General features: G+C 38.7%; 2 protein-coding genes across 2 annotated transcripts in view; one reads left to right on the forward strand and one right to left on the reverse strand.

Moving 5' to 3' along the window:
• Window positions 1-22,608, reverse strand: CUTC (cutC copper transporter). The gene is made up of 9 exons (XM_001372976.4): window positions 22,387-22,608; window positions 20,464-20,535; window positions 19,511-19,570; window positions 17,905-18,114; window positions 15,860-15,895; window positions 13,422-13,555; window positions 4,678-4,705; window positions 937-1,042; window positions 1-454 (listed from the first exon to the last, which is right to left on the reverse strand). The coding sequence occupies exons 1-9, from the start codon at window positions 22,445-22,447 to the stop codon at window positions 343-345; spliced, it is 819 nt and encodes a 272-aa protein (XP_001373013.1). The 5' UTR covers window positions 22,448-22,608; the 3' UTR covers window positions 1-342.
• Window positions 22,606-27,607, forward strand: part of LOC100020587 (cytochrome c oxidase assembly protein COX15 homolog) — a 20,852-nt gene continuing 15,850 nt past the window's right edge. Inside the window, exons 1-5 of the mRNA XM_007478646.3 lie at window positions 22,606-22,883; window positions 24,203-24,393; window positions 25,236-25,358; window positions 26,237-26,423; window positions 26,543-26,710. Coding sequence (XP_007478708.1) covers window positions 22,800-22,883; window positions 24,203-24,393; window positions 25,236-25,358; window positions 26,237-26,423; window positions 26,543-26,710 — 753 coding nt within the window. The 5' untranslated portion in view covers window positions 22,606-22,799. The remainder of the gene's footprint in view (window positions 22,884-24,202; window positions 24,394-25,235; window positions 25,359-26,236; window positions 26,424-26,542; window positions 26,711-27,607) is intronic.

Genomic DNA, 27,607 nt, shown 5'->3' on the forward strand with positions numbered 1-27,607 from the left:
TAACAGAAATGAGAAATTTTATTTGGTAAAGGTAAATCAAAGACTATATCAAATTTAATTTTTTCCAGCCTTTCGAGTAATCTCATTTTCTGGGCAGAATAAGCCTCTGGCAAAGTCTCAATCCAGCTCTGTTTAGTCATGATGATGGAGAAGGCTGGCAAGAATAACCAGATGACCAACCGTGGCTCCTCTGGAAGGATTCTCCATGGTTCGTGTGGTCAATCCCTGGCCTGTCCAGAGAAGGGGAAAGCTGTGCTATCTGGGTCCAACAGCCTCGGACATCAGGCTTTCCTGAATCTTGATCCTGGCTCGGGCACTTCTCTCCCAGGGCTTCTGCGGGTCCTACAGGAAGCTCTTGGCGATGGCACACAAGGTCCTTACTTTGGCCACATCTGTTACCTTCGAGGAATATTCTGAGTTGGAAAGGGAGGCTCCCATGGCAACAGAGGTATTTCTGTCAAAGACAAGATAAAGGGCCAGATTAAGGCCTTCCCTTTGCTGGCTCTGAGCCGTTGGGCAGGCCTCACCCACGGCACCCGCTCCCTAAATCCTTTCCTGCCTCCTCCTGGGGACAGACCCGCATCACAGCAGCCCAGAGGAACTGGACTTGGGGCTCTGCAATCCTCAGCAGCACATTCCTCTTTGCAGTCCCCCGCTAGAAGATGCAGCCCAAGTTCTGCTCTTTGCAGCGGAAGACCGGCTCCACTTTGTGGAGGCTACATAACCTGGGCAGGGCCCCGGACGCTTCTTAGCTAGCCGCTCCCCCTTTGCCTCCAAACCCACCACAGCCCAGCCCCCCACAGTTGTTATGAGGAGCAATAAAACGACATGCCCCCCTCTCCCCTTCTACTAGGGCCCTGGCCCCGCCCATTTCCCAGGACACCAAGGTTGGGGGGCTACATGGGGAAGCCCATGGGAGCTGCGGCCCCGCCCTACCGGAATTTCATGCCCGAGTCCTTGGCGGAGCGAGCAGAGCAGTGGAACTCAGTGGCGCCCGAGCCCTCAAGGATCCTCTGCAGGTTTCTCTCGGTTATGCCGCCCCCTGCGGGAGAGAGCCCAATACCACGTAAGGAGTCCTGGTCACCCCAGGCCTGCTTCACTGAGTCACTCCTCGGCCTTCCCTCGGCCAGGGGGTCGCCACCCCACAGCGTCTGATTGCCACCAATCATGAGGTCCGACCCCGCCCTCGCCGCCCCACTCCGCAACCTGCCTAACCTCCACCTTTCCTGGATTGCTCTGGTGTGGTCAGAAAATGCTCTTCTCTTCCTACTTCATCTCTGAGGTCAGGCAAAGGGCACTGAAGATGACATCTGGATCAAGGCCCAGATCTGACACTTTTACAGTTATGTAAACTCCTATTATCCTTCAGGGCCTCAGTTTCCTCATCTGTAAAATGGGGTAATAATGTTTACTCTACCCATTTCACAAGTATCTATGAGGAAAGTGTTTTATAACCCCCACAAACACTATACAAGTTGTCATTCCTGCCCCTTAGTAGCCTGCCTTTATTTCCATTTGTCTTTCTTGGGTTTTGGCATGTCTCTATTTTATTATTGTTCATCTTCTAAGAAGACTAGAAAAAATACATTCACCCGTGCTCACATAAGTTTCACTTCATGAGACCATATGAATCAAGAATCTAAAAGAACTTGTCTTAACAAGCTTGGCCTAATAGTCTTAAAATACAAAACGCATCCTGAGACATCAAGCCTGATGCGATTTCTAAGACCATTCCATGCCCCCAGCACCACAGGTCGGCTGAGGAACATGAAAGGTGGATTTCCAACCACCTTTGTGCACACAGATCTCTCCCACACACACACCGCTGGCCCACTGGCATCCACAAGGTCAAACACGCCAAACAGATCTAGTTCGGTCCCTCAAAACCACTCCCACGTCCCTGCGCTCTCCATTCTCCCCGACATCTGGGCTCTGCCTCTCCCTTGGGCTCCAGCTTCCAAAGCATTCATCACCAGGATCTCTCCCTTCCCTTATGCTCCTACTGCCCAGTGCTCCCAGCAGCCCACCTCAGGGCTCCTCTTATATGCCAGAATGATACAGGGGCCTTTACAGATCATCTGGCAACCCCTCATTTTACAGCTAAGTAAACTAAGGCCCAGAGAGGTGGTAATGACGCTCAGGTCACCCAGCTAAGGGGATAGAATTCATGATAGTAAGGAAGGACAGTGAATGTGCATGCACAGAAATAGGTATATGGCTGGGTAATAGGATAAACTTTAATCAGAAATTCTGGTGAATATTACAATATAAATCAACTAATCTACATGAATATGAATCATCAAAACAAGAAATCAAGACCCTCTGGGCCCTTGAGGTGTCCTGGGTAACCATAATGGATGTCAATAACCACTTAAGAGTAGATGTGTTCACTGAGAGACTTCTGGACAAATGGTGGTCTAGTTACTATACTCATGTTTTGTGTCAGCAATGGACACTGCTATCTCTTACAACCAACTCATTTTAAAATGAATGATCAAGTTTAGAGAGATATCAGGATTCTTAACTGAGATTTTTATTAGGCCTTTTTGTAATGGGATTTCATCAATGAAATGACGATGAAAGCCAACAAGGAAATGAATATATTTCCTTTGCAAACAAGTTTGAATTATGAATCTTAAAAATAAAGGAAACAGGGGGCAGCTGGGTAGCTCAGTGGATTGAGAACCAGGCCTAGAGACTGGAGGTCCTAGGTTCAAATCTGGCCTCAGACACTTCCCAGCTGTGTGACCCTGGGCAAGTCACTTGACCCCCATTGCCTAGCCCTTACCTCTCTTCTGCCTTGGAGCCAATACACAGTATTGGCTCCAAGACGGAAGGTAAGGGTTTAAAAAAAATACAAATAAAAAAAAATAAGGGAAACAAGTTGTACTTCAGAATTTTTGCTGCCAATAATAATTTCTTGAATAGAAAAACAAGCCTTCATGACTTTCACTGACCAAGTTGTCCTACAATCATAAATGACCACTTTTACTTATAAGATTGGTAAATAGTATGTAGTTCTAGTTCTCTGTTTTCAAGAAGTTGCTGAACAACTTACAGACTTTCTTCTGGGATATATTCTATTTTCTCAAACTTAATTATTCTGTTTTACCAATCAGTTTCCAATATATAGGTTGTAATCTAGCTAGCGTTCAAAGTAGCCCCTCCATTTTGCAGTCTGGAGGCATAACATCATTGATGCTGATTATTATTTTTCCTCCTTTCTGTAATACATCAATCCTGATCAGTAACAACTTCTGGGCAACATACAGAAGACCCCCAGAAACTCAGTTAAATGTGATCTCTTCTAAATTTGTACTGAATCATTTTGTAGCAAAAGAATATATTGAAGCTGGAATTTTAAATCACTTAACCCTAATGACAACTGAAACAAAACTCATTTTCTCCACAAATTAACTGTTTCTTCAACTTTAACTACTATGTTGTTAATCTTTCTAATTATTAAGGGTTTACTGTTGAACTATGTCCCTAATTTTATTTTAATGATGTTAAATCCCTTTATAGGCATAAATTTCTCCATTTTATGCATTTATTCATACTAAACTCTATTACTATAGTATAACTAAAATTTTTAGCAATTTTTAGTAGTTTAGGAAGCTGTGTTTTAAAGCTTGTATATAATTTTAAATTATTCACTTTAAGAAAATTAACTATTCACTTAAATTATTCACTTTCTTTAAACTCAAAGCAATAAACAGACTGTCTACCCTGAAACATTAACCATTTTTTATGTATGAACCTCAACATAAAAAGTGTTTACATATTCCATTTGACCAGGCTCCTGTCTCTTGCCTTATTCTACTTCAAAGTTCTTTTCATAAACTCCTAACTTATATCTAACTTATAACCATATTCCTCCTCTCCCCTTCCCCACATACATCTTGACTCAAAGAAAATTCCTTCTTCTCATTAAAGTACTTCATTTTGATTCTGGGTCCCCTTAACTAATTTCTTCCAAAATGAGCCATCTATTTTGCTTCTAAGCCAAAATTTCCTATATATCACTGGAAGTGTCTACATTATTTTCATCATGGATTTATTGGCGAAAAAACAGAATTGGGCGATCACCGATTTTCAGAATTTAGAATGTATTCAATTTATTTGATGTCCCATTTGTATCTTCTCTATTTTCCCTAAATAATTCACTTTTCCTTTCAAATACTATTTACTAGATCATCTGTCCATGTTCTTCACCTCCACTTCTAGAAACACTGACTTAAACCTGACAAAATATAACTGTTGGATATTATCCCTGAAGACATAATTCTGCATTGTTGTCTATCCTTCTGGCACAGAATTTCTCCTAAGGGCATTACATTGCTTCTCCTCAGTTAAAAAAAATAAAACAAAACAAAAAAACCCAACTATACCAAAAGATAGTAACCAGAGGAAAACTCCCATGATTCTGTGACATACTTTCATCCTAAGATTTCCCCAATTTCAAGTCTTCTCCAGGAAATCATCTACTAGAATATTCTCTTTACTCTAAAATATCCCCTCTTAGTCAGCATAGGCCTGCCAGTCTAGAACATTTTCCCCTAAATATACTTAAAAAAATGTTTGCTATACTGCTCTTTTTCATATCCATCTGCCTCCTTTCTCATCTTACACTGAATTTCAATGTTACAACTAGCAAATGGATAAATAAATAAATACCTGGCATTATCACAATCTTGCCTTTTGCCTGAAAAAAGAAAAAAGGCAAATTTAAATATTCTTCCTTTGCATAGGATAATGAAACAGAGGACAGAAATGAGTCAAAGCACATTTAGTTTATTTTGTTTTATTTTATTTTATTTGTTTTATTTTGTTTGTTTGTTATATTTTATTTTATTTATTTTAGCTTGATGTCTGATTTCAAACAGGACCACCATATTTCTTTTGCACTTTTGAGTGGGTTGTTGTATTTTATTATCTAATGTAAGCAAATTTCTGCCTTGAGAGCGGTATGAGAGGAGATCTTTACCAGACTGAAAGGGTAATTTTAACATATTGAAGGAGAAATGTTTTAACAGAACTCAAGTGGTTTAAAAAGAGTATAGGAGCTAGGAGAATCTAAATCAACAAATGTAGTTTACTGGGGGAAAAAAGAGCCATAAGACCTAGACTCTTGCCTCAGATGGATGACTTGGGCCTTAACACCCTATCTCTGAGCCTCTGTATCCTCATCTGCAAACAAGGACAACAGCACTTCTTCACCAGGTACAGGGGACAACTAAGTGCTATAAGGTATGGGAAAGCGCTCTGAAAACACTATAAAATCTCTTCTTAATCACCACTAATGAAATCTCAAAAATTTCTGTCTCAAATGACCACTAGTTTATTAAGTAAAGGGTGTGATGACAGCTGGTTTTCCACAAATTAGCAGAAGTAACGGCTTCAAGATAATTCTTTATATGTTACTGAAAAAAGGAATGTCATAAACTTAAACCCTACACTTCCTCAAATATTCTTGTTGGATCATCACATCAATTAACCAAGAATACAGTTTAATTTATCCTTTACCTACTTTTCAGTAATGAAATACTAGTTTCTAAATACATTCTAATAATAGTAGCAGACAAAGCTTGGGATAGTCAGAGTTTTGTTTAAGCTTTCAATGTTCTACTGTGCTTTGTATTGTTTTTGTTTTTAAATAAAATCCCTCATGACATAATAACTAAAATTAGAATTCAAAACAGGGTGATTCCACTGTGATACTCAAAGGCACTGGAGCTTTTGGAAAGCAGGCATGTTAACAGTGACAGTGGAAGTGAAAGTTATCCCTAGAAAGTCACACTATGTACATGGTTAACTCAATCTCTCTCTGCCTTAGTTCCCATATCCACAAAATGGGAATTTTGGATAGGGAGCACCTACCTGTCAGAGTAGTTGTAAGAATCAAAGGTGATAATAATACTTTGCAAAATCTTAAAGCACTTTATAAGTGCTAGCTCTTGTTATTAATACATGCAAAGTAAAATGAAAGTAAATAGTCAATGTATTATTATATATATAGAATTATATATATACACATATATATAATTATCTTGACTATTCACAATAGGATGAGTTTTTAAAGCATGGACCAGTTTTCTCTTGACAGCTGGGTGGTGCAGTAGACAGAATGCTGGGCTTGGAGTCAGGAAGGTCTGAGTTAAAGTCTTGGCTTAGACACTTAGTGGCTATGTGACTCTGGGCAAGTCTCTTAACCTCTCAGCCTTGGCTATTGTGGGGAAACCAAGTGAGAGAACATATATAAAGGACTATATAATTATTAACTACTTTCTCTCATTAGCCTTTTCAACTGCTCTGATGGTATATGAACATATAATGTAACAAGGACAGATTTTTTACTATTAAGTTATACTGAACCATAAGGGAAAAAAATCTAGCTGGGAAACACACGGAGACGAGCTAACTTAACTGACTTGGTAGGGAGGGCATTTTTTCCCCTTACAGACATAGAATAAATGAGAAGTTCCCTTAATCCTAAGTACTAAAAGCATACCTAGACTCCATATCATGATCACTGAAAGTTCAAAAGAAGGAAAGGTACTTGCAAGGGTAGGAAGAGATAGGAAGAAGAAAGCAAATAAAGGGGAAGGGAAGACGTGAGAAGAGGAAGAAGGAAACAAAAGTTTGGGGGGAAGATGGGAAGGACAGAAGATAGTCAAGAGAAATGTGTTAAGAAAAAAGAAGACAAAGTGAGACAGAAATGAAAGGAGAAAAGTTAAAAATGTGGAACACAAAGGGAACATTTTAAAAGACAAACTTGGAGAGAAGAATGAAGCATGTAGTAAAGACAAGAAGCAGTGACTATAGAGGAGAAGCAACCACAGTTGAGAGATACAAAGGTGGCCACAAGCAGGGAAAGGACCAGAGAAAAATCAAGAAGACGCATTTTCTTCTGATTTGTAACAAGCTAAGCTATACTCATTTTCAACAACCTCTCTGAAGCATTGTTAATGGAAAGTTAAAACACAATTCATATTCTCTTAAGTGAAAATGGTTACACAATAGATCCAGGTATATTAAATAAGCTATAGTTATTTGGGTTTCAAATTTCCTTCAGTTAAAAGTGGGGGTGGGGGGGACTGGGAGGGGAAACATAATTGTTGAGCACCTTTTATTTTTTGAAGGATCTTTATTTAGAATTAGAGACATGCCATTAGATATTCAGGATTTCAGGCCCTTTAATTTAGGTAATCCTACCACATACCAGATAATAACCCCTCTAAAACACAGCAAATTTCTAAGAATTCCTATGGCTGAAAATTTGACCACTTGTGCAAAGCTGTGTTGCACCTCCTTTAATTTAATTAATATAGTTTATACTTGAGCTTTTGCAACTTATAAGAACTGGTTGGTCAGTGCTTTTACTCCGTTGACATGGCCTGTAACAAACAGTTCTTAGTTATTTATCTATTTCCCCATGCCATGAGCAAGCATGGACACATAATATGGCTTTGGTGGAGGCAGAAGATTCTATGCAGTGAAAGTAAACAATGAACAATGAAATTGCAAAAATGAACAAATTTTGTGTATTTCTTTTTGTGGGGCAAAAGAAATAGATCAACCTAGCCTATTTTGATAATGCTTGCCAAATTCTAGTATCTGCTAAAAAATAAATCAACTTCCCTCAAATTAAAACAAAAGCAAGCTAAATGTCTCTACATATATTCATGCTGTAGGATTCATAGTTTAAAATTATCTAAGAGTGTCTAAAGTTATCAACCACAATCTTGTCTGTTGCTTACAGAGAGCACTTTATTACAGCAATAGATAAAAATTTTTACAACTTGTCCCATCATATGTTCTTATCTTCAATGAAAGATCATTTTAGAGCCATAGCAAAGAATTTTTGAAAAAGATAATTTGAAAGAATGATGCTTTGACCTTTGGCTCAACGACAATTAACTATATGGGGAGGCACCTCATGGGGGAGACAGGTGGGAAGAGAGACAAAAGCGAGCATGTAGTTACCAAGTTATAACTATTATCAAGTCAGAAAGAAAGTTCTAGAGCATGTTCTCCAAGAAGTATATATTTAGTTCAACATCCTACAATAGTTTAATAGATTCTAAATTATATGTACAAGGAAAAAACAAGTAGATAAAAGACTGTTTATTCTCCACACTACGATCTGCAGTTTGACGAAGAGACCGGTGAGCTGGTCTATCAGGATGGATTCATTTTATAGAGAACTCATATACCACGTCTCCCTAACCTATCCCTCCTCTGAAGTTCCCTATTTCCACTAAGGACACCATCATTCTCCCAATAACCCAGGTTCATTCACAACTTCCTTTCTCACTTAAACACTCTCATCCCACGTCCAACTAATTGAGGTCTTCATTAATCTCTCAGTTAAACTATTACAATAGCTTACTCATTTCTCTCTTTTCAGCCTTTTCCCTTGCCAATTAATTTATGTTTCAAAGACTTGTCAACTGATATCCCAAACACAGATTTAACCATGTCATTCCCCAATATAAAAATTTGCAGTAGTTCCCTGTCGGTCTCGATGATAAAATACAAAAATCCTCAGACTAGCGCATTTAAAGTGCTGGACAAACTGACTGCCACCTGCTTTGCTAATTTCATGCTATTCCCTGTCAGGCACTCTCCATTCTGGTCAAATTGGCCCACACCCAAACTCTTCCCTTGAACCCAGGCACCTTAGCCCAAATGGTATCCTCTCCTTACCTTGCCTCCTAGACTGCAGTTTTCTTCCAAGTCCAACTCGGCTGCTATCTCCTCCCCAAGCCCTTTCCTGACCCTCCAGTTGACAATACTTTCTCCCTCTAAGAGTTCTTTTGTATCTACTTTGTAACTACTTTCCTAAGAACATGTTTTACTTAAGCAGCTTCGGCTGAACTGAAGCACACAGATTTCTGACAGACACTGCAGATGGCCAAAGAGTTTGGCCTAAAATTGCATAGACAAAAGTCAAAGGCTTAGACTGTATCTGGAATGTTGGACAGTGCTTTTAACAACTTCAAGTTTCTCCCCAAAATGAAAACTCATTTTTAGTTTTCACATTATCTAGTGATTAAATAGTGATGGTGGTAAAACACTGGACATCACAATTTCTAAATAATTAATGAAATGGATGGAGATATGGATGTTATTAGGCTACAGTATAGTACCAATGCTAATACATGCAGGAAGTAGCAGAAAAGATGTTACTCAAGGAGACCTAACTAGAAAAAGAGGAGCAAAACCAAGGGATAGAAAACTGACAGTGTGCTTGCTTCAGTGACATTCAAGTGGTAACTAATGGAAGGGCACTAAATTATTGGGTGGATTCCTTTTGAAGGGCCACATAGGATGAGAAAGTAGAGTTGGGTTGTAATTAATGATATAGACCCACAGAAGTGCTTAAAAAAAAAAATATATATATATACACACACATATATATACACATATAAATTCTCAAAACAAGGTGAACTTACAGCTGACCTGTTCTTCCCTACTTACTAAAGCAAAAAAACAAACAAAAAAACCTATTGCAATTTAGGAAGAATTCTTATTAAAATAAAAATGTTTTATTGTTTACAAAGAGTCAGGGGGCAGCTGGGTGGCTCAATGGATTGAGAGCCAGGACTAGAGACAGGAGCTCGGAGGTTCAAATCTGGCCACTGATACTTCCTATCTGTGTGACCCTGGGCAAGTCATTTAACCCCTATTGCTTAGCCCTTACCGGTCTTCTGTCTTAAAACCAATACATAGTAGACAGACAGAAGGTAAGGGTTTTAAAAAAACACTGCCCCCAACCAAAAAAAACCAAAGGGTCATTTATAGAGTTTTGGAGATGTGGAAAGAGTAAATACTCTTTACAACAGCTCATTTTATGGCTGAACAAGTTGTGGTATATGATTTTAACAGAATACAATTGTGCCATAAGAAATGATAAACAAGACAATTTCATAAAACCCTGGAAAGACAAATATGAATTGATGCAAAGGAGAACATTGTACATAGCAACAACAATAATGTACAATGATTAAATGTGAATGACTTTATTATCAACAATGCAAGAATCCAAGGCAACCCCCATAGACTCATGATGAAAAAGGCACTGCCACAGAAGGAACTGATGGAGTCTGAATATAGACAAAAGTATTCCATTTTTCACTTCATTTCCTTTGTGAGTTTTTTCTTGAATGTGAAATGTATGTCATCTTTCACATGACAAATAAGGAAACATGTACTGCATGATAACACATGTATTAACATATACTGATTGGTACCTTGGGGGCAGGGGAAGAATTTCAGTCACATAGGAAAAAAAATTAAAAGAAACCCACCATGCTAAAAGAAAACCCCCAAAATGGCTTATTCTACAATTGCTCTAGTCAACCAAGTTAATCCCCTGGAAGCTAAGAATCACAGCTGGTAGGGGCCTCTAAGGTTCTCTAGTTCCACCAGAGCCTGAATAAGAAGAATCTCTTCTATGACACTCTGAACCAAAAAACACCACAGCCTGAGCATAACAATGTCTCTGGAAAAATGGCATCGTACTTGTGGACAACTCTAGTTTGTTAGGAAGTTTTTCATTTTATCAGCCTAAAGCTGCTTCTCTGCAACTATCACTCATGGCTCTTTATTCTGCCATCCCGAGCAAAAGAGAGCAAGTTTAAGGCCTCACACAATAGCCCTTCAAACACCTAAAGACAGGTATCACACCCACTAAGTGTTTCCATTTCCAGCTCCTTCAACTGATCCTGATCTGGCATGATCTCAAGGCCTTTCAACTTCTGACGTGACTTCCTCTACATATCCCTAGACAATTAAAGCATAGCTAAAATGTGGGACTGGAAATCAAACCCAATTCTCTACATGTGGTCTGACCAAGATACAAGAAATCTATGATCTATCACATCCTTGCTGCCGTACCTCTAGATTTATTTTGCCTCACCCATACGATCTCTCTCCAGCCAGTAATACTCTGTAGGCAGGCAGACAACAAACACTCATTAAGCATTTTCTGTCTGCTGGGCACTGTGCTGGGAACACAAGTACAAGCAAAAAGACAGTGCCTGCCCTCAAGGAGTTTACATCATAATTAGGGAAGACAACATGTAAAAAGAGAGTAAAAAGTGGGATCAGAGAACATGGTCAAGTATGGAGAATCTTCATTCTCCTGTTCACTTTCTTATTCCCATCCCCCTCAACAGAACACAAGTCCTTCACCCAATTCCCCCAAGTCTCACTCTACAGCTGCCCTCCTCTTCTACTGTGCTAGGAAATGCCTAGTTTTTAAAAAACTTGCTTTCATCTGAAGCCATTTCCTTTCCTCTTCCCTCCATCTTCTGGTTCTGAGACTCATTCTGATGACAACAGCTTGATGACTTTTGCCACTTTCAGAGTCTCCTCTCATCATCACTCAAAGGCCTCCTCTGAGATGCATTCAATCTTAATTCATCACTAAAATAGGATTCTGGTGGTCACTATCTATCAACCCCTAGACATTCCACTTCCTTTCTCAATGAGTTCAGTCCCAACACAGAAAAACATATGATCGATCACGTAGTTCAACAGGGATATGATTTGGGTTTACTGCAAATATGAATGACATGAAAACAGGTTTTGAACAATGATACATGTATAACCCAGTGGAACTGCTTGTCAGCTCCAGGAGGGGGGAAGAGGGAGAACGGGGTCATGCAACCATGAAAAAATATTCTAAATAAATTTAAAAAGAATTTTATTCAATGAAGGTCTCACCTATTCTTTTTCTAAAAGTTTTAAAAACTTTTCTATGAAGACCTATCATATCAGACTATCTCTAGATTTCTTCCTTTTTACTGCCACGAATGCAGAATTCTACATGACTTTCCCATTATTTCCTTTCCAACAACCAGATTCTTTCTATTGTCAAATATCAGGTCCAGGATAGAATTTCCCATTTTAGGTTCTTTCACTTTTTGATGGAGGAATTTATCATTAAGGCAAATTAAAAGAGAGCGCCAACAGAATACTGTCATGCTTTTATACCAGTCTATAATGTATTTCCTGAACTTCTCAATGATTTCTTCTGTATATATGGTCTACAGTAGACTACAATCACATCCATTTCCACATCCAATGATCTCCAACATTCATCTCCATTCTAAGTCCTGATTTCGTCATGAATTTATCTTCCAAATATAAAAAGCTACTCCACTTCCTTTGATCTATCCTGGTTGTTTTTTTAAATAAGATGTGCTGTTTCAATCATGAATTTAGTCATCAAATTTTAGTAATAATTAAGAGGTCAAATTTGCCTCCCTGTATTATAACCAATAGTATGCCCTACTTGTTACCCATACTTGGGACATTTGTCTACTTGGGGCCATGGATTTTGCTTCTGGCTCCTTTTCTGAAAATTATCCCATATTTCTACAATCTATTATAACCAGAATATACAAGTGCAAGAATAGCATCTTATCTTATCTTACAAAACTATTTTAAGGCTCAAATGAGATGTTATGATGTGCTACATAAGGCAGTTATTATTACTCTGATAATATTGACACTTCCAATGAAGAAACAGGTTATGACAAAAGTGGTTTATTTCAGATTTGCACAATCAAATTAGTCTCATGAAGGAATTTTGCTATAGAAAAGTGAAAACTAGTGAAAATTGGCCCAAAGGAATACTAAATTAATATTATACTGGTCTAATTTTAGAAAAGCACAACAATTTTAAATTTCTTATCTATTTTTACCAATGGTAGTTTGGGAAGGATAAATCATACAGGGAGAAAAATGCTATACTTCCTCCTCAAAAGTGGGGTAGGGTGGAGGAGGGTGGTGAGGGATTTGAAGTAGAAAAAATAATGGAGTATTAAGAATATAATACTGGTCTTAGAATGTAGTAAGATGGGGTGTAGAATGAAGGATTTTACTGTAGAATTTACCTTCTAATATTATATTTTTCTTAGGTTAACATTGAAATCAATGTGGATTTCCTAGGCAAACAACTAGCAGAGAGGAAGAGATAGCCTAGAATTATAGTGTGGTAGAGAAGATAAATTTGCTGTGCTAATTGTAATTAAATTTAATTCCTTTGTCATGCAAAGGTAACAATATCTACCCTTCCTACTTGCCTTTTTTTCCCTAGTAGCAAGAATGACAAATAACACGTAAAACAATGATACAGGGTTTCTTCTGAAGAGCAGTGTCCAAATTAACCCAAACTGTACTTTTTCTTTCTTTATAAGTAAGTGTTTAAACCCTTATCTTCTGCCCTAGAACGAATTCTAAAACAGAAAAGCAACAAGAGCTAGGCAATCGGGTTTAAGTGACTTGCCCAAGGTCACACAGCTAGGCATGTTTGAGGCCAAATTTGAACCCAGCCCTCCAGATTCCAGGTCTGGCACTCTATATGCTGTGCTACCTAGCTGGCCCTATATATATAAAGGGTTGCATACCTGTTCTACAAGTTGTTTTATCATAGGCAATCCTTCTAGTGCTGAGCTGTCACATCCACTGGTCAACACACGGTCAAATCCCAAGGTCAAAAGGGTTTCCAAAGCCACCTCTGGGTTCTGAACCATATCAAAGGCTGAAATACATAAATCAATTTGTATTTTGATCAAAAACCCTTCAGCACCTGAGAAACAGTATTCTAATTACAGAGGTGAATAAAATTCATCATTTCCAGAAAGGAACATTATATCATTTAAACTAATATCCTGTAAAATATCCTTTACAAAAAGTTCACAGTAGAATGTCAGAATAGGGCATTTAAATATTATTTTTAAGCTTCAGATTTCATTCCACTCTGAGATTCCCTCCCTCTACCTATATCAACAGTCTGAAAGAGGCCAAAGACAAAAGGAGCCTCTTGGAGAAAAAGTTGTCTTTGCCTTTGCCTCAGTACAAATGATGCCACTGCTTTATAAGCCAAGAAGTGAGAAAGCATGCTGGCTGAGCCAGGGATCCAAGTAACAGTCAAGAGACCTCCACCAGCCTAATTCAATTTATGATAGACTAAGTTGGCTACTGGGCTTTTTTCCCTAGTGGTGTCCTACTACTTACCTTTGGCTATACCATCCTAATACTGGAATGAAAACCAAATCTGTGGAGCCCTAGAGAGGATCTCTCCAGAAATATAAAATTTTCAGAAACATGAAAGCCATAGGGAAAAGTTCCAACTGCAATATTTTCCTCAAGAGTGGCCAGAATGAAATACCTTATATATAATATATACATAAAAGAAGGCTTGACAAATCTAAAGCCCACCCCACCCTTTTTAGGAATGAAAATGTTTTTTTTACATACCTGCTATGTAACTTTCATGTTTTACATGTTAAATTTTGAAATACAGTTTATTTATACAATAAACAGTAGAAGTGCTCACCCATTCTATCACAGAACAAGAGTCTGTGGTCTATAGTGGATATATACATATTTGGAAATAAAGGTAACAGAAACACCTACACAAAATGAAGAAATTCCTAAAAAAAGGAATAAATTGGTATATATGTGTATATATATTCTATGTATGTGTAAATATTGACATGGGCTACATTCCCAGGTTTTTGAGGCCTCATCTCTACCCATCAATATACAGACTGAAAGTCAATGCAGTCCTTAAGGAAAGAAGGCTTAAGAGCTTTCTAGTGAAAATAGCAACTCTCCGGAAGCATAAATGATCAATATCTTACATTTGAAAGCTGTGCTGTACTGTTTGTGTTGAGAATTACAGTGTCTCAAAAAGACTTTTGGACCATCCTAATATAATAACATAATTGAAAATGATGAGGGCAGGAAGGTGGCTCAGTAGATAGAGCCAGGACTAATTATGAGAGTTCCTAGGTTTAAATCTGGCCTCAGACACTGCCTAGCTGTGTGACCCTGGGCAAGTCACCTAATTCTCATTGCCTAGCTCTTACCACTTTTATGCCTTGGAGCCAATACTTAGTATTGATTATTATTATTAGTAGTATTAATACTGATTCTAAGATGGAAAATAAGGGGTTTTTTTTTTCAAAGAAAGAAAAAAAATTACATTATGTTAAAATCTGATTGCATAGTTCTAAAAATAATTTTGGGCAAATAAAGGCAATACATAAGGGACAATTAGGTGACACAGTGGATAGAGACAAGCCTGGAGATAAAAGGTTCAGGGTTCAAATCTGGCTTGATACACTTCTTAACTGTGTTACCTTGAGCAAGTCACTTAATCCTTACCACTCTTCCACCTTAGAACCAATACTTAGTATTGATTCCAAGACAGAAAGCAAGAGTTAAAAAAAAAAGAATGCATGAATAAGAAATGTTTATACATAGTACTGAAAGAAATCTAATAATCCAAAATTTATCAATTTTTCAGGAAATAAAATTTCTTCCTTGGCCTGAATTATCACTTCTCTAATTAATTCTTTGACTAAGTCAATATAGGAAACTGAATAGAAAAATTAAAGACTCATAAAAAAGAAGGAAAGAAGTTTCCATTTTTTTTCCCATGAGTTTCACACTTTTAATTATGCCCAAGATGACAATTTCATGAGAAATTATATATTTCAATGCTAACCAAAAAAGCCAATGACTAGACCTAAGAGTATGAAAAATTGCCTGTAAATGTATGAATGTGTGTGTATGTATGTGTATATTGATTTCATTTTCTCCTCCCTTCAAATTCCACACAATAAAACACCTTGTTCCCATCAACATTTCTCAAAATTTTATATATTTACATCTGTGATTTTTATCAGTTTAAAGAAACCAAAAGGCAACAGTACAGTACTCTATAGTTTTAGTTTTGGTCATAGTTCTCATAAGATAGAAAAATATGTCCTACAAGACTACAGTGGGTGAAGAAGCTAGTCTGTTTCATTAGAACTTCCAAAAATACCTGACTCACCTCGGTGGAATGTGACTGGCAGGGGACGGCAAGTAGCTGTAAAAAGAAAATCATATGATAAATATATGAGGCAAACTTCACTGTTTACTACTCAGAAAATAATCTAAATTGCCACAGGTTTTAATTTCCCATTTCCAAAATCTCTCTTTGCCTTCTATGAGGCAAAGAAATGGTAAACTGAAAATCAAAAGAAAGTCACAAATTTTATTAAACTATAAGCTCACCAAGGCTGTTTTTTTTTCTTTTCCCCAAAACACAATGCCTAATATTATCTGAGTACTCAATAAATAGATGACTGAGGGAATGATAGAATGAAATACAAAAAACCTAGCACCTTTCCTTAATCTACTGTTTTCAAACAAATAACTGTTTATCAAAGCCTGGCAACTCTGTAAACTCAGTGTTGAGGCTGCTACTTTCCCTTTATGATCTATTCTATTTTCAACAAGTATACTGTATTTTGATCTGGGAATGGGGAAGTCCCTTCTGTCCTACCTCATACTCCTACCCACCTCTCCCACCCTGACTATCACACAGTTTAACATTCATTTTAATAGAACAGGAAAAAAAGTCATGAGGAATCTCTCTCAGACTCCACAGTTACTCTAGTTGTGGCAACAATACCAAAGAAATAGTGAACTAATATTTAAAACAATTTAAAACATTGCTTTGAGCTTCTCCTTTTCCCATCCCCCAAACCATTCCTTAACATTTTCCTACCATGATTCTTCTGACAATTCAGTTTAAATTCAAGTAGGGCATTGTACTAGGTACTGGGAGAGAAATGGAAATAAGCTATGGCTCACTCCCTCATGGTGCTATTCTTAATAAAGGCTATCATACATTTCAGGTCTTATCCTAACAAAAAAAAAATGCTGAAGGTTTCTAAACAATGCTATAATCGACTCATTCTTAGACATGACTTTTAACTAGAATCAGCGTTAGTCACCTAGTCAACACATATGTTCAGGCCAATATGTAGATGTGCATTAAGACTACATGGAGACCATTTCTGCAAGCTTGCCAGGCCATAAAACAGATAGGTCTGACCAAATGTAGGGAGGAAAAAAACCCTCTTTGATTCCAGATTTCCAAACACTATTAACTAATTTAAATATGATGTGAATTAAAAAAAAAAAAACCACCACCACCAACTGGATTTCAAAACAGTTAAGTGATTAAAAACAACTTTATTATTTTGGACCAGATAACTTTAAAAACTCATTTTTATTAACTTGATAAATTATTTTTGAAAATTAACTGAATTTTTAAATCATTCTTTTTCATGTCAACAAATGCTTTTAGTAACTTTGCTATCTTCAAAGTCATCAATTTTTTTCTCTCTACTTGAGGTCTTGTATAACAAATACTGCAGCTGAAACAGTCCATTTACAAATGGAGCAGTTTCTGCATATACACTTTAATGTATGTTTTAATGGTCATATATAGAAATCTGTTCAAATTTTTAAAACATTTAAGAGCATTCAAAATTATTAGGACTATTAACACTGATTGGAGACAAACCAAATGAACAAACTCGTGTTCAAATTAAAATTATTGTACTTTTCACACTTTAAAAGTCATTGAAACAAAATTATCAAAACTTGAATTCCTTATCAGTATTTCCAATGGGTTCATTGCTGTCTTTTCTTCTTATATCATGACATATGTATAGTAGCCTCTTTCAAAGGTTTTGGACATTTAAGTTGAATTTGAATGGTACTAATGGGCTGCCTGACAATGGCCTTTCATCAAATATTGTGTAGCAAGGAGTTACAAATAGAAATTAATGAAATTTTCTTCAAGTGAAATCACACTAGACAACCAAGTTTATTCTACCTTTTACATACTTCTATCTGTGGTCTTTAATGGCTCTTCCCTACTCTAAGCACCATCTTTAAGAAATGACCTGGCTACGGATACAGGCAAAGATGACTAGAAAAAATAGGTATGTAATCAAGTAGTCTTTCCACATTGAATACATATGGATATAATCACATTGTTGGTAATTAAGAGGTGTTTCCATTTCAGCTTTAAGTCCTTACATAAAAGTGCCATGCAGAGCTCGGTGTCAATATGTCCATCTTCAGTCAATGCCCCTAATACCAACCCATCAGCTCCATAAAGCTTGGCAAGACGGATGTCTGCTTTCATGACCTCTACTTCACGGTCTGAATATAAGAAATCCCCTCCACGTGGCCGGATCATCACAAAGACAGGGATCTGGACACATTGCTTAACTACTTGTAGCATACCTACAAGAATGCACAGTAAAAAGATAAAAAGCCAAGCAGGGGCAATAAACTCTTAACTCTTAGAGATAAACATAATGCAAGAATATTTCTGGCTTCTTCAATCTGCTCCTTAATATCACCACCTCCAACAGAAAAGGAAAAGCAAACTGCCAAGGTCAAAAGAAATGTAAATAGAGGGTGAGAAGGGAGAAAAAAAATGGAAAAATGCACAAGAGCTATGGCTGAGTAATAGACAACAACTGTAATTTTAGAAACCAGCAAAGAATGACACTGAAATCTTTCAAGTACTTGTCAGTCAAGGCTCCAAAAAAAACTTCTTGTAGAATCTTGCACAATATATTCTGTTCTTTTACTGGTAGGTGACACCTAATGATCTAACCACTACAAGTCTCCAAGTTCTGCCAGTGGATCACTGAGATTCAAGCTTTTCCTCCCGAGTCCCCTAAAGCACTATTTAAAACCAACTCTAATGGTCCAAGTTCTGTGTTCTCAAAATGTACAAATGCAAATTGCTTAGTTCCTCAGAATGAAAGTTCTTTCCTCTAATAAAAGAAAAAAAATTCTGTTTTGAGTAGCCATGCAAAGATCTAGACATGGAGATACATAGAGAAGAAACAGTAGGAGCTAGCTAAGGGAGGAATGGAGATTTAGAGCTGTAAAGGACCACAGAAATCATCTAGTCCAGCACCCTTACTTTACATGTGAGGAAATCAAGGCCTTGGGAAATGAAATTACTTGAGCCCAGGTAGAAAGGTACTAAGGTTACACACACAAATCCAAAACCTCTTGTTCTTTTTTGGGGGGGATTTTGGACTGGATCTGTAATTTCATTGAAGAAGGGCTCTAGCAAGGAGCTTCCTCTACCAATGCAGATCGGCACTTTCTTTACCAACCAGTATCAAGAGGTTAAAATAACCTGTCCCGTGCCAGAAAGCTGGTATGTGCCAAAGGTGGGACATAACCGAGTCTTCCAGACTGCAAGATCAGCCTTTTGTCCATTGACCCTTACTCAAGGTGTTTTTTTTTTTTACAAGTCAGGAGTTCTCAACATCTGTGATACATTTAACTCAATTATGCAATAGCAACAGTAAAATGAATTCAACAAGGGGGTAGCTGGGTGGCTCAGTGGATTGAGAGTCAGGCCCAGAGATGGGAGGTCCTGGGTTCAAATGTGGCCTCAGACACTTCCCAGCTGCGTGATCCTGGGCAAGTCACTTAACCCTCATTGCTTAGCCCAATACACAGTAATGATTCCAAGACAGAAGGTAAGGGTTTAAAAAAAAGAAATGAATTCAAAAAGCCCAAAAATATTTGTTATGTACCTGAAAGGTATAGGCCCAGGGGTTTAATAACTCCTCTAGGCTATAAGGAGCTACAGAGAAGAATGGGCACTCACCCATGCTGGGTGTAGTTCCTCCCTCCAGCAAACCAGAACACAATTCAATTCGACCAGCACCTGTGATAAAAGAGCTTAAAGGTTATTAGCTATTCCAAACAAAATCAAACTTTCTTTGTTCCATGTGTATTTACTAGAAACTCAAGTAAGTAATCATCATAACAAGAAACTATATCTTGGTCCAGCTACATTTTGCAGCTGGAGCAAATCAATCACAGTAGGATCTAAAAGTTAATATCCCACTCAAATTTCAATAGGAGTCTATAAGGAAAGACCTAGTAATAGGAGATAAGTCTCTAGATTAACCACAGTGGTACACTGAGTCTTTCTTACAGAAAAGTATAGACTATGGTTTTGAGTAATTCCAAGTTATACTAAGATCAGGACACAGGTGAGTTAACTCCTATCCAGAGTTCAAAATAAGAAAACTTAAGGTTCTGAGGATGCAGAAAATGCAAGCTGAAATTAGGATGGTGGCAAAGAACTAGAAGCCTGTTATAGAAACGTTGGGAGATATTTTTTAACTAGGCAACGCTTACAAAAGTGGCCTTGGGATAAGAGATACAATGTGTTAGCTTATATGATAGTAACAAATCTCTGAAGTCATCTTTTAGGTTTAGTTAGGCCAAGGTTCCTGCTCGGTAAAATGAAAGAAATGGAAATATCTTCTTGGCTCTCAATTTCATATTGTGGGGTTGAACTAGATGATCCTTTCACACTCCCCTTTAAGGATGCTTTTATTTTCACAGTTACTTTTCACAAATCACAAAATTGCAGAATTTAGAGTTAGATCTTAGATCATTTCACTGCTTATTTTACAAATGATATAGAGGATCAGAGAGGCACCCAGTTTTCCAGTACTTGTGATTATGAGAGATTCCCTAATGGTCAGTTTGCAAGCATGTGAGAAAAGTTCAGAATACTTCATATCCCCCACCCTGTACCTCTTTTACCTCCTCTCTCTGCATTTATGGCCGACTCCACTGAATCCACACAAATTTCCATAAGAAATCCACCTGTCATTTCTAGAAGGTACAAGGTATAAAAACAAAACTATCAGGAGAGCCCTCCAGCAACTGTATATTCTACTACCCCCAATCAGCATCATAGTAGCTTAGAACAGCAATATCATCATTCACAAATGATGACCCTCCTCTCCACCCCTCACCCTGGTAAGATTCTCCAGTTGTTAAGCAGAGATCTAACTAGGTGCAGGGTAACTGGTGTTTGTGAAAATAATTCCAATAGACTACACATCGTTTTTTAACTTATATGGAGACAGCACTTCTCCTGCTGGGCTTGTTCTCAATTCAAATCAAATGCTGTTTATTAAGCACCTATTATATCTTAGGCATGTATTAAGCACTGCGGATTTAAAAAAAGGGGGGGTATACACACCCCCTAAACCCCAGTCCCTACTCTCAAAGAGAACTCAAAGGTAGGAAACAACATGTAAACAACATATGAAGAAGAGAGAGGCATGATAAATAATCCTGGAGTTGATGGGAGGATGTATTGAATGCTGCTTGCCTCAGGTGCTTTCAAATGACTAATTACCAGTTCTGATCAACAGGTTCACAAGGCCATATATTTAGAACTGGAAGGACCCTCCAATGCTTAAGCATAGTGCCTGGTACATAGTAAGCACTTAATAAATATTGAATGGGGGAAGCTGGACAGCTCAGTGGATGGAGAGCCAGGCCTAAAGATGGGAGGTCCTGGATTCAAATTTGGACTCAAATACTTCCTACCTATGTGACCCTAGTCAAGCCATTTAACCCCCATTGCCTAGCCCTTACTGCTTTTCTGCCATGGAACCAACACACAGTATTGATTCCAAGATAGAAGGTAAAGGGTTTTTTTTTTTAATTGATTAGTTATTTTTCCTAAACTCTTTCTGTCCCAGTAACAACTCTTGCTAGGCAAACAGGGTTAAGTGATTTGCCCTAGGAAGTGTCTGAGGCCACATTTGAATCCAGGTCCTCCAGACTCCAGGTCTGGCTCTCTACTCACTAGAACACCTAGATGCTTCTTGGCTGATTACTGATAGGAGTCTAACTTTCCTCATTTTACAGATGAGGAAACTAGCAAGAGAGATGAAGTGATCTGCTCAAGGACACACACTGGGAGCATGAGAGAAGTGAGCTGTATAAACACACATGGGTAAATATGACCACAATACATCTAAAATACGTATACACACACACACACCCATCTATACACATGATTACTTGTAGAAATGTCCACATGTGCACACATAAAATATGTTCACACATGCATATACATATAAAATATACAAGTACACATCTACATATAAAACATATGTACACACGTGCATATATACACAGACTCCTCACTTATGGAAAACTTGTGTTCCTAAGTAGTAGCAGTGATGGCATATACAGCGATTGCTTTACAAATTCTTATTTTATCCTCTCAACAAGCCTGGCTGATAGCTGCTATTATTAATCCCATTCTGCAAATAAGTAAACTGAGGCAAGAGGGAAGTGCCTAGTCCCGGGTGACACAAAGATCAACTTCAGGTGTCGGAGGCCACATTCCAACTCGGGATTTATCCAGCCGCAGCAGCAGCAGCCGGCTGACATAAGCCCCCTGAGGGCAGGCACTGCTTCCCCTGTTTTCCCTTGGGTATGCCAGGCTGGGCATTTTAGCACTTTGCTGACTCCAGTCCAGCCCCAAACCTTTCCCCGCCCTCATATTTTACAGAGGGAGAAACCGAGGCCTGGAAGGCCCGGGCCTCGCCCAAGGTCAACCCAGGCACGCCCACATTCGAACCTGACGCTCTCTCTCTGCGACACACGAACCAAGCACCTCAGCATCCCTGGAGGCTACAGTCTACCTGCAATGGCTCTTACCTGGCTGCACCGGGACTAAGGTGCCTTGCCGAGATTCCCTGCAAACCGCCCGCCTTTTCATCCTCACAGTCACCAGCCAAGGCAGACGCGGTTGGGACGCGCCTGCGCGATGAAAGCTCCGCCCCGGGCCACGCGCCCCCAACGATTCCGCGCCTCCCCGACCCACCCCTTCCAGAGCGAGCGCCTCAGCGGAGCAGGCGCAGGCGCAGGCGTCAAATTCAGGCGACTTCGCCACTGCTTCCGTTATCACATGACTAGACTAGGGTCCTGCGATGGGACCTGCCCGGGCACTTGCGCGATCCGGAAGTGCTTTTCCCTTTTGGAAGGAAGAAGACGTGGGGCCGCTAAGGAAGGGTGTTGTGGGACGCTGACTTTGAGTGGCTTGTGTTTGGCTATCGGCAGTACAGTTCACGATGCTGCGGTTGTTCTTTTCTCCTCTAAAGGCGGTGCTCACGAGTCCAGGAATCCGTCTCCTGGCTACGAGGGGGGCTCCTCGGGTACGGGCGCCCCAACAAGGCTTTCAGGATCAAAGCAGGATTGCAGGATAAGGGAGAAGCATAAGTCTGGGATCAGTCAAGGCGAAGAGGGAAGGAGGACAGGAGGTGAAAAGGGCTGGGAGGAGCTAGCGTATGGAAGAGTCCTAGGTGGTCTTGGAGGGGCATCCCTGGGAGGTCATTCATTTACTGTCTTACCCCACCATTACTTTGTATTCGCTTTGAATTTATCTATGCACATGGCCCCATCTCCCAACAGAAAATAAGTTCCTTGAGAATCAAATGGGAATGATGTATTTAAAGCGCTTTGCAAACCCTAAGTTGCTATCCAAATACTAACCCTCATTGTTACTATCAAGGAACCTGTAACTAGGAGGCGAAATGGTTTGAACTGGTCTTGAAATCCGGAAGACCTGGGGGCAAATCTCAACTTCTGTCTGCTTCAGTTTCCTGAACTGTAAAATGGGAATAGTGATAGTTTTTACAGGGTTGTTGAAATGATGGCTATTATTTTTTCTTTATGTTTTTGTGTCCTAGATCCTGACACATACTAAGCTCAATAAATGCCTTCTTGAATGAATGAGTACAAGGCACTGTGCCTGCTTCTAGAGAAGACGTAAAGATAAATGTTGAGGAGATTATTAGAGTTGAAAACTTGCAGAACTTAGATTTAGGAGGTCCGGGATCTTATTTCCAATTCAGCTACTTACCAGCTCCGGCACCTTTTATTCATTCCAGTGCCTGGAACAGGAGAAACTTAGTAAATACTTGATGTCTGAATGAGTAAATACAGAGTACCCATCAGAATTCATAAGTTTTCTGAACCTCCTTTTCCTCATCTGAAAAATGAGAGTAGGAACTAAGTAAGATCTCTTCTAGAGATATATCAAGAAAATGATGAACTGTGATTCTTAGCTCTGACTTCACGGGATCGTAGATACAGAGCTCAGGATTTAGAGGGGAGCTCAGATCTAATTCTTATTTTGCAAAGGAGAACCTGCATTTTAGACAGATCATTGACACTCCAAGTTCTAAATAGCTTAAAAGTGTCTAATGTAGAGCTTCAATCCAGATTTTCCTGATTCTAAATCCAGCTGCTTCTAGTTACTGTGTACTGCCTCCCAAGTTGTGGAAAAAGCCCTTTGAAAACCATACCAGAATAATTTGTGAGTTTGATGAAATATGATCCCTATCCTCAAGGAATTAGTAATTTAGTAAGAATTGGACAAGACAATATGGTAGAGAAGCAAACTAAGTGTAAAGGTTTACCATATTAGACCTCACTTTCGTGCTAAAATAATATTTCTTCCCTTAATCCTTAGTGTGGTTCCCATTATGGGCAAAAGCTCCCTCTCTTGCAAAGGCAATACAGTACTGCCTCCGAAATAGCTTTACAGTCTGGAAGGAGGGCAGTGCCTATCCCCACGAAGGCAACCGAGCGGATTATGGGCCGTTGGCTCTTGGTCTGCAGTGGAACAGTAGCAGGAGCAGTTATTCTTGGTGGAGTGACTAGGTGAGCAGTTCACAGTAAAACAAAATAACTCAGCCTCATTTGCTATCCTTTAAAAGAAGGGACCTATAATTTTGATGTGGGGACAGCCAAGTGGTACAATGAGTAGAATGCGGGACTTAGAGTCATGAAAAATTGAGTTCAGATATTGCCTTGGAGGCTTCTTAGCTATGGGATTATGGGCAAGTCACTTAAACTACTTTGTCTGTTTCCTCATTTATAAAATGAGCGAGGGGGTAGGGGGGTAAGGAGGGGAGAATGGCAAAGCACTCAGTGTCTTTGTCAAAAAAAAGAAATCCAAATGGGGTCAAGGAGAGTCATACACAACACAAATGATCAACAACAAATAATTATGGGTATTTTTTAAGAGCACAGTAATACAAATTGAAAAGAGCACAAAACAGAAACCAGATATGAGACGCTGTCACTAACTTGGACAAATCATGTAAATTCCTTGTGCCTCAGTTTCTTTATCCATCAAATGAAGAGGTTGGACTATATGATCTCAGGCCCTTTTTTAGATCTGAAATTCTAAGCCTCTACATGTACAGAATGGTAGATTTTAATAGGAAAATTTGGTTTTAACAGATTTAGTATTGACTGAGTCAGCTATAGCTTATGAGGGAGGAAAAGAAAGGAAAAAGATGAAAGAAAAAAGTGAGATAAACTTGTGCTTGATAATGACTATATGGAAAATTATTTTTTAAAATTCATAGAGGAAGAAAAGCAGAATGTTATTCTTGGCAGGTTTAAATTCAGACGTTTATCACTTTAGTCTATTAGTTATGGATCCAATAGATTTCTTTTAAGATGTTAATAGTATCCATTTCTATTTCCATCCTGAGATTGACAGAGTCTGGACTTTCCATGGTAGACTGGCACTTGATAAAGGAGATGAAACCACCTACAAGCCAAGAAGAATGGGAAACAGAGTTCCAAAAATACCAGCAGTTTCCAGAATTTAAAATGTAAGCACAATAACTTGCAGATATAAATAAACACCAAATGTTTGGTGAGTGGAATTGAATTGAGTTTATTGAGTGGAAGTATAGAGGAAAACAAAAAAAATGCATCATACAGGAGCATTCTAATCTGTATTTACTGTTTTGTTACTTATAATGAAAGAAAATGCTATATGTATTGAAGATTTCAATGGTATTTAGGTCAAATATTTTACTTGGCTTCTTGGATTCTGGACATTAAACTTATTAGTGCAGCTTGATATTATGAAGGGAGAGAAAGAGAAAGAGGGAAAGGGACAGGTAGGGGAGGGGACAGGGAAAGGGATAAAGGGACAGAGAAGAGAAGGGAGAGAGAGATTGTGTGTGTATATATATATATATGTGTGTGTGGAATAGGAAATGGAAATTTCCTATTGACAAATAAGGCATACTCTGATATTTAATCTCTTTAGCAAGGGGTAACCTTCTAGCTTCGGAGAAAAGTGTTTCCTATTTTACAAGGTTGTGCAATTGTGGTATTGCTATTGTTCAGTCATTTTTCAGTCACATCCAACTCTTCATGACCCCATTTGGGGTTTTCTTGGTAGATACTAAAGTGGTTTGCCATTTCCTTCTTCAGCTCATTTTACAGATGAGGAAACTGAGGCCAACAGGGTTATAAGTAACTTGCCCTAAGTCACATACCTAGGAAGTGTCTGAGGCCAGATTTGAACTCAGAAAGATGAGTCTTCCTGACTCTGGACCTGGTGTTCCATCCACTACAGCGCCATCCAGTTGCTTAGTTCTAATGCATGCAATTGCACCTTTGTTTTATCATGTTAAACTTGAGGTATAGCTAAGAAAATATTCTTTTATGCTCCTTTATTGATTTCTCTCTCACCTAGCTTGAATCATGACATGACCTTGGCAGAGTTCAAATTTATCTGGTACATGGAATACTCACACCGAATGTGGGGACGGATTGTGGGCCTGGCATACATCCTTCCTGCTGCCTACTTTTGGAGAAGGGGCTGGCTTACTTCTGGCATGAAAGGTCGTGTTCTTTCTCTCTGTGGCTTAGTCTGTTTCCAGGTGAGTTATACAAGATTTAGAGGTGAAAGTTAAAACAAAATAAAGTTAAATGATTTCCCTCAAGATATGTAGTTAAGTTGAATCATGTTATATCTTGATCTCCCTCCATTTGTTGCTAGGGACTGCTGGGGTGGTATATGGTGAAGAGTGGATTAGAAGAAAAGCCAGATTCTCATGATATCCCTCGGGTGAGCCAGTACCGCCTGGCTGCTCACCTGGGCTCTGCTCTTGTCCTCTATTGTGCCAGCTTGTGGACTGCACTCTCCCTGTTGCTTCCTCGAGACAAGGTAAAAGGTAAAAGGAGGTATCTGTTACACAGATAACTCCTGTGGCATCTACTTGTGTTTTGCAGTGATCCTAGGGTCAGGGAAGGAGGAATACTACTTAACTGAAGATTTAGAAGTTAGTGAACCACAGATAGATGATGGTTGACCTAAGTAAAATTTTTCTTATACTGAAGATTACTAGTGTCTTAGAAATTCAATATAGCCTAGAATGAAAGGAGCATTGAACTCTAGGACCTGAGTAAGTCATATCTATAGAAGACTACATCATTTTTGTAAGAGATCTGAAGCAAGTTACCCTAAGGCAAAATTTAAGGGCAGGCCTTTTTATTAGCATGCCAGTGTAGAATGAAGTCCATTGAAGATGATAAGAAGAAAAAGTTTTAAATAATGAAGTTGGAAGAAATCTTATTGGAGCAGGGCTTTTTTACCTTTTTTTCTGTCCTGGATCCAACAGTGTTTTTAAATGTATCAGACAAATAATAGGATTACAAGGGAAATAAAATATATTTAGATAGAGTTAGATACAGCTTAAAAGAAACCCAAAAAAAACAAGTTCTTGCTTAAAAACTGCTTCTGAGGGATATTTGATTGGCACAGTGGATAGAGCACTAGGCCTGGAGTCAGAAGAATCTGGGTTCAAATCTGGCCTCACACACTTTGTAGATGTGTAACCTGGGCAAGCCACTTAACTCTATTTGCATGGCCCTTGCCCTTCTGACATAAAGTTGTTACTAGTACAGAAAATGAGGGTTTTAATTTTAAAAATCCTTCACTAAAAGACCAAACCCTAAACACTTGGCTTGTGAATACCCAAAGGCTGCTGAAAAAATTATCTGTGAATCTAGAGTAATGTAGAATAAGAAAAGTGTTATATATTTAGTTATGTCTTTATTACTT

This window comes from Monodelphis domestica, chromosome 1, assembly GCF_027887165.1.
Source record: "Monodelphis domestica isolate mMonDom1 chromosome 1, mMonDom1.pri, whole genome shotgun sequence".
In the NCBI taxonomy this organism is placed as follows: Eukaryota; Metazoa; Chordata; class Mammalia; order Didelphimorphia; family Didelphidae; genus Monodelphis; species Monodelphis domestica.